Source organism: Ascaphus truei, chromosome 5 (assembly GCF_040206685.1).
Source record: "Ascaphus truei isolate aAscTru1 chromosome 5, aAscTru1.hap1, whole genome shotgun sequence".
NCBI lineage: Eukaryota > Metazoa > Chordata > Amphibia > Anura > Ascaphidae > Ascaphus > Ascaphus truei.
In genome coordinates, this window is record NC_134487.1 from 171745372 (window position 1) to 171756048 (window position 10677).

Sequence of the window (10677 nt, forward strand, 5' to 3'; positions counted from 1 at the left end):
TGCAGATTCACACTTGCAATGGGGGAGGGCACACAAACAAACCCTTGCAGAGCTGTACATAGTAGATAAGGTCTATCTGGGAAGAGGGTGCATATGGATATAAAAAAAAATTTGTATACATTTTTTTTTTGTATACAATCTATTTTTTATTTTTATTATTATTTTCCTTTTTTTTTTTCCTTTTCTTTCTGTCTTTGCCATAATACTATCTCCCCTCAGCCTTCCTTTCTCTAGTAATGAGTGTAATTGATTGGCGACTGATCTCTTGCAGGTGACAAGGAGCAGGAATCCATAAACGGCCCAACTTCAGCTAGCCTCTTCAGCTCTGAGACAGCTACAGCTTCTCTAAGGAGCACAGCTGGAGAGCTCAAACCTGGTATTTCTAGAAGCACGATCAACTCCGACACCAATGTTCCTCGTTTGACCACCATATCTGAGAGACGAGTCAGCATGGATGTGGAGCCTGAGAGCGCTTCTTCCCCTGGGAGAGTAACTTTTCTTGAAGTAATGGGTGGTTTTGAAGCTGCCACATCTAGAGGAATTAGCCAGATATCTCCTGAAAGTGTATCCTTGAAGCCAATACACAGTGCAATGCAGGAGACTCGGCAAAACCATATTTCTATGGATTACACCAACATAGAACGGGCGATTACATCTGCCATGGCCAAAGGGACACCTACTGTGATACAGCTGGGACCACAGACTGAGGCATTGTCACAGACCTCTCCGGTGGTACAAAGCACATGTATATCTCGGCAGGGGCGTGAAGGACAGAGAACATCAACCATTTTGAGTCAAGAAGAGCAGAACACCTATACAAGCTCGGTCTTTCAAAGTAGGAGGACAGAAGTACAGAGCAATATTATCCCCACAAAGGCCAGACATTTAATGAGTAATTGGTCTCCTGGACAGAAGGCAGCTGTATGGGGTATGTCGCATAAAGGTGATGCAAATCTAAATTAGAAACTACATTGGTGCATTCAATCTAATTTTTCTATACACTTGATGCACATTTCTTGGACAGACCAAGTTCACAGCAGCGCAGATGATATTTAAACTTCCAGGAGACAAATAAAATAGATGTGGGAGAGAGATTCACAATTGCTGAACTGCAGAGATGGGCTGAATAGAGATGAGGCATGTCTGGGTGGAGAGGAGGATACATATAGGGGTATAGTAAAAGTCAAAATAGCCAGCTTGGTAAACATTACTTATTTTAATGCCCTTAAGGAACTGATGTTAAATCACCTTTTTTTTTTTTGAGTTGCACTATTCATTGTTTAAAAATAACATCTGTAATCTTTTTAGCCTGTATGTCCCAATTCTTAGAACTGGTTTATTTCTGTCTGTTCTCTCTATGTAATGTGTACCATAATCCCATCTCCCCTCAGCCTCCTTTTCTTTAGTAATAAGTGTAATTCATTGGAGTCTGATCTCTTGTAGGTGACAAGGAGCAGGTCACTGAGGATTCCCTTCCAATGGTTTATACTTTCCCCAATGAAGGGACCATCGGCTCTACCCAGGAGTCCACACACAGCCCAGCTACAGCTGGCACCTTCAGCTCCAAGACCCCTACAACCTTTCTGGGGAGCATATCTGGAGAGCTCACACCTGGCATATCTAAAAAGGTCGGCTCTGGCACCAATCTCCCTCCATTGACCACCACATCTGAGAGGGGAACCAGGGCAGAGGTAGAGTCAGAGGGGGTCGCTTCATCTGGGAAAGTGACTTTTCTTGAAGTAATGGGAGGCTTTGAAGCTGCCACATCTACAGGGACTAGCCAGATATCCCCTGAGAGGGGTGCCTTGCAGCCATTACCCACATTGCAGCAGGAGATTCTGCAACACAATAATACTACTGATTTAACCACCAAAGCAGCACAAGAGATATTTGTAGTGAACAAAGGGATACTTCTGGGACCACCGACGGAGGCATCTGTAACATTGCAAAGCACAGAAACAACTTGGCGGGGGAATGAAGGACAGAGCACTTCTACATCAACCTATTGGAGTTCAGCGGAGCAGAACATTAATGAAAGTTTGGTCTCCCAAAGTAAGGGGGCAGAGGAACAGATCACGGTTGTCCCCACCGAGTCTACTCATTCAATGGGTAATTGGTCTTCTGGGGAGATGGAAGCTGCATGGGATGAGCTGTTAGAGAAAAATGATGCAGCCCTGAGCCCAGCGATTCTCAAGATAGTTGGCAAGAGGTCATTTGCTGAGCCTGCGATGGAGGAAACATCAAGATCCATTAATCCTCAGGGCCCTATAGCTATTGGGTTCTCCCAGTGGGTGCATCCCAGTGAAGTGCTAGGAAATACAAGCTCAGGAAAGAAAGCAGCTGCACAGATGCATCGTGCAAGGGCACTGCCCATGCCTTACTTGAGCAGCCACGAGCATCCTATATATGGAAGGACCAAATTCACAAGGCGTCCTGTGGAGAGATCTACCCTGTATCAGATCTTAAAGATTTCTAAGATGTATTCTGGGGCCAGCACGCAACCTTCTCATCCTTTAAGGGCTTTAGTTCAACGTGGAAGCGTGAAAAGAAGGGACTCATCCAGGTTATTTCCACTGCAGAATGGGGAATTTACTGGCTTGCCTGTGCAGCTGGACACCACTGAGCAGCTGTTGCACACTAAAAGAACCCGGGAGTCTGCAGCTGAGATGTATCTACATAAGGAGATCTGTGGGTTTGAGCAGGGATTGTGTGGTTGGAAGCAGAGTACAGCTGATGACTTGGATTGGATTTTTGTCCTAAGGAGAGGCCGTCCACATACTCAACATTACGCTAATGGGGACACACCTGGAGGTAGGGTTTATTTTGTCTGGTTCCTATTCTTGGAGACAAATCACAGCATTTATTTTTTTTTCTCTCTCCTTCCCATCCACCAGGTGTCCACATTTCACTAAAGAATCAATCAATGACTTCAATCCCAGGGCAGAAGGCTTTGCTCCTGAGTCCCATCTTACAAGACCCTAAGTGCCTTTCTTTCTGGTATGGCTCCCTAGGTTATGTAATGGGTAAGTGTACCATGCTAATTAAGAGTTCTTTCTATACAATGGATAATGTGTCCACTCTGTAGTTTTTGTTGATGTAGTGTATTATCCAGGTTGTAGTCTTGTCGTCTTCTAAAACTTATGGTGGGGGAGGTGGGACTAGAATTTCATTCTGCACATACCCACAAAAAGCTTAACTTCAGATCTTCATATTCAAGGCAGGAACTGTTCATCCTTCGTGGATATCTGCTCAGTAGAATTGGATAAACATTTAGCTGTTCTTTACATGCACTAAATCGCACACATTGTCCGGAACGCTTTTAATATTGCTGCTTAATATACTACAATATATCCTACTTCTTGTCCTGAGCATGTTCATGTCCATATTAGTAACACGCCGTTTTCACACACCGCATTTTGAGCATAATGCACTAGCGTCCCAAAACTTGCAGACTTCCTCTTCCACCATTTTTTCGTGTGGTGTGTGTGTTTTTTTTTTTTTTTTTAAATCTCTTCACAATTTTTAAAGTAACAGTATTTAATTTTAAGGTTCTTACTCTGGGTATTCATTTAAACTACGATATGTTCTGTGGCACATTGCAGTCCATGGGAGTTTCCATGTGATGGTGCCCCAATTTTAATTTAATGACTATATGTAAAACTTCTTGCGCATATTTTTAACCCAGAGGCGTATACAATGTAAAAGTGGTTTTGAAACATGGCTAACCTCATCTCCCCCCCCCCTCCTCCCATTCTGAAAGGTACATTAAACGTCTATACCAGACCTGTTGACAAAGTGGGAGGATGGCATTGGCTGTGGTCGAGTGGTGGGCAGCCTCATACAGGATGGACTAAGGCACAGATAGAGTTAATACCTCAGCAGTTGAGCCCCAATGTACAGGTAACATCCCAGAATTGCAATGGAAACGATTGCTCCAAGCAGGAGATGTGATGGTGCTGGGAGGTTTTACTAATGCACACATTTTTGCAAACCGTGGTACTACTTTTATTTATTTATATATATATTTTTTTTTAAGTCAAATGTCTTGTAAATTCTTACTTGGGTATTATGTAAAGCAGGGGTCTCCAAACTGGCCCGGGTGTCACATCAGGCCCCCCACAAGATTTTATCCGATATATATATATATATATATATATATATATATATATTTGTATCTATCCGAGTTAAGTTATGGTGAGTAAAAAAAAAAAAGCAAATATGCAAATATAACGGTATGCTCATCTGCATGTCTTAGGCAGGTCTGCAACCCCACCTTTCCCCATTATCACCCAGCATACAGCACTTCCACTGTAGCAAGGGATTCTGGGAAATGACATGCAAATGAGCACACAGTGTCACTTTTTGTATGTGTATGTATGTATATGTATATGTATATATTCCCAGTGTAAACACGTCATCCTTTCTTTGTAATTGTCACATTTCTCTTTTTGTTCTGAATCATATCATGCCAATTACCCTCAAAAAGATCCAAATAAAACTCATTCATTTATAGTGTATGTGATAGATTTTTTTTTTCTTTGACCCGCGAAAATGTGTAGAATATACGATGTGTCCCTCGTACTGAAAAGTTTGGAGACCACTGATGTAAAGGATTGAATGTCCTGATGCAATATAGTTTTAAAGATTTTTTTTGTTTGTTTTTTCTTCTAGGTGGCTGTAGAAGGAGTTTTAGGTCCATCAGCTGACAGCAACATTCTCATTGATAACTTGTGTATTGGTCAGTGTGGAGGATGTGAATTGTGATGCTAATAAACCTTTTAATAAAGGACTTTCATCTGCAGCCTGTGTGTGTGGTGGGCAGTCTGCTCTTCTAGGTTGGGGCCAGTAGAGGGAGCTCGCAGTGCAGTCTTGTGGTGCTGAAGCTCTGTGCGGGTTAAATAAAGTGAGATGGTAACAGCAAGTAGCAACCCTTTCAGTGCCAGAGGGTCTTGCAGTGAATTTTAGAACCAGCAAGCAGCAGCAACTCCCCCCCCCCCCCCCCACCCCCTGGGTCCCCTGAAATTGAACATGCTGTATTATAGGGAGATCGGACGTTCTAAAAGGTGATCAGCGTGTTGATGGCTACAAGGGGACAACCCCTACACACACCAGCGTGAAGCTGACTATAGGGGGATTCACGAAACTCTAAGGGCTACGTGAGTCTAATCCTGCATGAAGTTCCATTTAACTGTTGTAGTGATAACATAGCCAGATGGTTACTTTAGCACTGAAGGGGTTAATTTCTAGAGGCTCCTGCAATATTTTACCCCAACATTAACTCCGTGGCTTAATTTCCTGAGGGGGGAGAGAGACAGAATAGTGTCTGTTATACACGTTTCAGTCTCTTATTTATTAGTGTACTATAATCTCGTCTTCCCTTTTGGCCAAGGTGAATTCTAAACTCTTAACTGGATTTAACCCCTGAGGTGGCTGCATTAATTCCTGTGCAGTCCAAAGCAGTTGGTGTCTGCTGTAGTGATGCTTTTTACTGACTTTATTTAAATAAAAAAAAAAAAAAAAGACATTCACCTGCTAAACCCAGTCAGTAAACTGTGGGTCCTAGTACTGGGTTATAGGAACACACAAATCCATAAAGTTAAGAATTTAAGCTCGTAGGTGGAGGATGAGCAGTTCCTTTCTGTTCCCTCCCTCTCGGGGAAGGGGGGCTGAGCTGTGGAGGACCTGACATCACTTCATTGGGGCTGGTGAAACTATTCCTCCAGTCTTTTTAAGAGCAGAGGCACCATTTCCCACCTGAGGGAGAACAGCACCGACACGGCACGGATTTCACAGCAAACCTTAGAGGAAGGACCCTCCCTGGACCCAATAATGAGGGGATTCTGCATCACCGGGGTCTGACTTCACGTACAGCGCCACTTCATCCTCCAAAGCCTGGAAAGAAACTTTTTTTTCTCATGAGTTTCTTAAAGTCAGATCTCTGGGAGCTGAGGTTACACTGATTTTATAGAATTTGTGTCACAGTAATCTTGTGTTGATGGACCCTGAGCTTGGGGACCTAATGCTTTCCTAGACGTATCACAGACAATTTTTTTTTTCTGCTCCAGAGCAGGGGAGCTGTGTTTTTAGGAAGTACCTTTAAATCAATCAGCCATGTCTGCGCTCCTGTCTTACTCCATACAAGCCACCGCTGCTATAGCTGCAGTAATCACCTTCCTCATCATCTTCACCATATTTGGGAACATCTTGGTTATCATAGCAGTGCTCACCAGCCGCTCCCTGAAAGCTCCTCAGAACCTATTCCTGGTGTCACTGGCTGCAGCGGACATCCTGGTAGCCACTCTTATCATCCCTTTCTCCCTGGCTAATGAATTGATGGGATACTGGTACTTTGGGAAGACCTGGTGTGAAATGTACTTGGCGTTGGATGTCCTCTTCTGCACTTCCTCCATAGTTCACCTCTGCGCCATCAGCCTGGACAGGTACTGGTCCGTCAGTCAAGCTATTGAATACACATCCAAGAGGACCCCCAGGAGGATCAAGGGCATTATCCTGATAGTCTGGACCATCTCAGCCTTTATTTCTTTCCCTCCTCTCATCTACAAGGGTAAGAAGGACTCTCTCAATGGCAAGCCCCAGTGCAAACTGAATGAGGAACCCTGGTACATCCTCTCCTCGAGCATCTGCTCCTTCTTTGCGCCCTGCCTCATCATGATCCTGGTGTACTTGAGGATTTATCTCATAGCAAAGCGCAGGAGCAGGAAGAGCACAAACGGCAGCAACCCACAGGAGAAGGCATCTGGGTTATTTAGACATTGCATTAGACCCACTGTTAGGACATCTATTCGCTCTCATACGCATACCCAAAGCCTCAGTGTGCCAATGGAGAAAGTGGGGTCCATGCAACATGGTATCACAGTGTCCTCTCCTGCAGCCCAGGAGCACAATGACCAGCAGACAGAGAACGCAAACCCACTGCAGCATGGGGACAACTCAAAGCAGACCAATGACCATGGGCCACCCATGATGGACACTCTTGCCACATCCAGAGGAGTGGTGCTGCTGGCCAGCAGCGGTAAAAACTCGGCCCCCAACCTCGCCAAGAAGAGGAGCCACATCAACAGGGAGAAGAGGTTCACATTTGTTTTGGCTGTGGTAATTGGGGTCTTTGTTCTGTGCTGGTTCCCTTTTTTTTTCACCTACAGCCTTGGTGCTATCTGCCCTAAACTTTGTCACATCCCAGACAGCGTCTTCCAGTTCTTCTTCTGGATAGGATACTGTAACAGCTCCCTCAACCCTGTCATTTATACAATATTCAACCAGGACTTCAGAAAGGCTTTCAGGAGAATCCTCTGCAGCCCTTGGGCACAGACAGTCTGGTGACAAGGAGCAGAGAGGGGGGCTCCTATAACCAGAACTTCTTATTTATTGGAGTTGGATAACTTGGTATTAAAACAGACGCGTGTGTTGGAGAGAGGAGGCTGTGTTTTAGATCAACTTTGCCAGTAAATGGATACGTCACTGCTGATTTTCTGTCTTGTTTGATAAAAGAAAATGCTGCTTCTCCCTATTCAACCAATTGCTTTTTAATACTTATATCCCAAGCTGAGTTAGGGTTAAATGAACCTGTATCAAACTTGACGGCTCTAACCAATCTCTACACCGAACCTTACTTCAGACTTTACAGATTAACCACTACACTGAAAGAGGAATCACCTGGGCAATGTGGTTTATTGTGTTTTTTTTGTTTTGTTTTTTTTTAAGCAATCTCTTGTCCTTTTTTCTAATAAGCGGTTTGTTTTGAAAATCTGATGCTCCATTCAGGAGTAATTGAGCAGTTGAAATATTAAGTTCCTGGTAGATTAAAATGAAGCTCTCCTCAGAGCCCAGTGCTGTCTAAAGGTAACCACCAGAAGTTAAAGAAAATCTTTATATTTTTTTTTATTTCTAACACTAGAAGAACAAGACATGTCAAGGGGGCCAGATACTAACGTTATAGGAGTTAAATTCATAGGCTTCTGGGGGGATTGCTGATATAAGGTCTGTTTCAGCACAGTGAGCTGAGGCTCCATTTCCTCTTGCATCCCTTATGTCTGATGTCACTGTGTTCAATAAGTTTGCACAGGCAAAGCTCCCCTCGTCTTTTATTTTTTGGCTCTATGATAGCACTTAGCTGACAAACACTCGGAGGCCACAAGGAATATGCTTTTGTACTTGATTTATACAGAAACGGAGGCAACCGAATCTTCGCTTTCAACACTTACAAGGGAAAATAATTATATTTAAAATATTAAGTTACAAAACATCCCATTTTGGTTGAGTACCATGGATTACATTCTTTATTTATTTATTTTTAAATGGACACACACACAACTAATTAAAATGATTAAACCCGTTAGAAACGATCACTTTTCTGTGCTTGCGAAAGATCAGCATTTTTTCCACTTGGGTGATGATTGTTTATTGTGCATGAGTCTCATTTGGCTAATGATGGCATCATAATGATTTCTTCTCAAGATAATAACAGGGGGAAGAGGAGGACACAGTGTCTTTTGGAGAAAGTCAGAAAAAGAGGGAAATAGCACACTCGAACAGTTTCTCCAACATAATGATCACAAGAATCGCTTCTTCAAAGACCTCCTGCTGCTAATAATGTGAAAATTAATGCCAAAGTAGCAGGTAATGCATCAAAACGTTTTAAGCCATTTATCAGGTAGGACAAACTCCCCCCCCCCCCCCCCCCCTCAAAAAAAAATATTTTCAGGATATACCTGCTTTTATACCTAGTATACAGCCATCTGTGCTGACACATTGTTATTCTGAACACCTGACCTGTCGGGGAGGGAGCGAGAGGAATGAAGATAAGACCATCTGAAGTAGTTGATCATGAAGAAGAGACCACGAGTCTAATTGTTTCAGTGCTATTTCCCCTTTCTGATCTCTATAGCTATAGTATGGCCGCACTAAGTGAAATGTTTTCCATTTGAATGTACTGCTCTCTGGGAAATCTTACTTTTCTTGTTGTGGAGAATGTTCCACAAAGTGTCAGGACAAAGATCATTCTGTATGAACCCCTTTGCAGCTTCTTGCAATCCGGGAAACAATAGCTATAATTGAGAAAGTGGCTCAAGTTTCTTTGAAAGCAGTGTCACCGTGTTTGAGGGTTTAAAACAAGGGGGGGGGGGAACACTCTTGGGCAACTTTTTTTTTTTCTTTTCTCAAGGTTTATTGTAGATTTATTCAGAGCTGACACTATTTACTTGCCCTATAAATAACTTCTTCAGCACTTCAAGTAAACAACATACAGATTTAGCAAATATTTTTTGCACTTGTGGGCGAGTTAGGGTGAGATACTGTATTCTGTGTTCTCATTGAATCCTGTGGGAAATCTGCGCTATTCTGCATTAACCTTTGCTACATCTGTACTGTAAAGCCAAAGTAGCCTAATGACACGGGCCTGTTTACTGGATTAACGGTACTGTAGCCTGTCTCTTGGAAATGATTTATGAACCGGTAAACTCACATGTAGAGTTGGTTTAATTGTTCTGACTTCAACATTTCGCTCCCTTATCCTTCCTGCTTTTCCTTAATCAAGAGTATTGTTTCATAGGCCCCACTGTAAATAAAAACAATGGCGATTTTGGAGGATTTGGAGATTATCTGATATTTTTAAGGAATGGTGTCGGGCATCAAGATTTCCTACCTTCAACATGTCACTGCCACTAGGTCACTTTGGTCCTACAAGTGATTGACCGTTTAAGTTAATTTATGTAATATGTCACTGTCATCAGGTCACTTTTGGTCCTATGTAGGACTGACCCTTTAACCCAATAAACATTAATTCCTTTTACTTTTGCTCGATATTGAGTTGTATTTTTAAGCCGATTCTCTGAAATCTAAAATGTGAAGTAATGGGTTTCTGTGTTTTTTATTTCCAGATTTTTTTTTTACTGCAGCATAATTTTCAAAATGAGAACCCAGCCCAGCATTCAGTGACCATTCTTTTACAGGGGGAACGCGAGTTGCGCCATGCAGGTACATAGCGCCTCACGCTTCATATTATGTCACATGTTGTAATACACGTGACATAATAATATAACAAATAATGGGAATAAGCGCTTCAGACATGACCGTAACAATAAGAAAGGGAGTCCCTGCCCCGAAGAGCTTACAATCTATGTGGTAATTAGGGAGAACTTACAGAGACAGGAGGGTGTTATGGTAAATGCGTCTTGGAGCAGAATTTTGTCAGTGATAAGGAGTTTAATTGGAAACCAGAAGAGGGATTTCAGCAGGAGAGTCACTGAGACAGATTTAGAAGAGAGTAAAGTGATCCTAGCAGCAGCATTTAGGATAGATTGTAGGGGAGACTGGTGGGAGGCAGGAAGGCCGGACAGTAGAAGCTTACTCAGAAGTCAGGATGACCATATTACCATTGTGTACCTGTACAACTGGACTATTTAAATGCCTTGGGGGGGGGGGGGTCTCACCTTTTTTAAGCCACGAGTAACATTTTACTCTAGTATATAACCCTGAAACTGCTGTGGTTTAACTCTCTTGCTGCCAGAAGGGACCCTTCTGGCAGCAAATGGGTTAAGAGTATCCTATTAGTAGTGGGTCGGCAATAAAGTGTATTTTTTTCCCACTGCAATTACTATGAGGCCACTAGGATAAGGGCAGAGTTCCAGCATTGAGCATGAGAAGCAGTCTCCCTCCTTA

The 10677-nt window shown here is 42.9% G+C and overlaps 2 protein-coding genes across 2 annotated transcripts; both read left to right on the top strand.

Moving 5' to 3' along the window:
* The first annotated feature begins 591 nt into the window (after positions 1-591).
* Positions 592-4764, top strand: LOC142494697 (uncharacterized). Its single transcript, XM_075599128.1, has 4 exons — positions 592-835; positions 1444-2811; positions 2895-3016; positions 4672-4764. Exons 1-4 carry the CDS (start codon positions 592-594, stop codon positions 4762-4764), a joined length of 1827 nt encoding a protein of 608 aa, XP_075455243.1.
* An 871-nt stretch (positions 4765-5635) lies between these two features.
* On the top strand, positions 5636-10456 carry ADRA2B (adrenoceptor alpha 2B). The gene has a single exon (XM_075601265.1). It carries the CDS (start codon positions 6112-6114, stop codon positions 7339-7341), a length of 1230 nt encoding a protein of 409 aa, XP_075457380.1. The 5' UTR covers positions 5636-6111; the 3' UTR covers positions 7342-10456.
* The last annotated feature ends 221 nt before the right edge of the window (positions 10457-10677 follow it).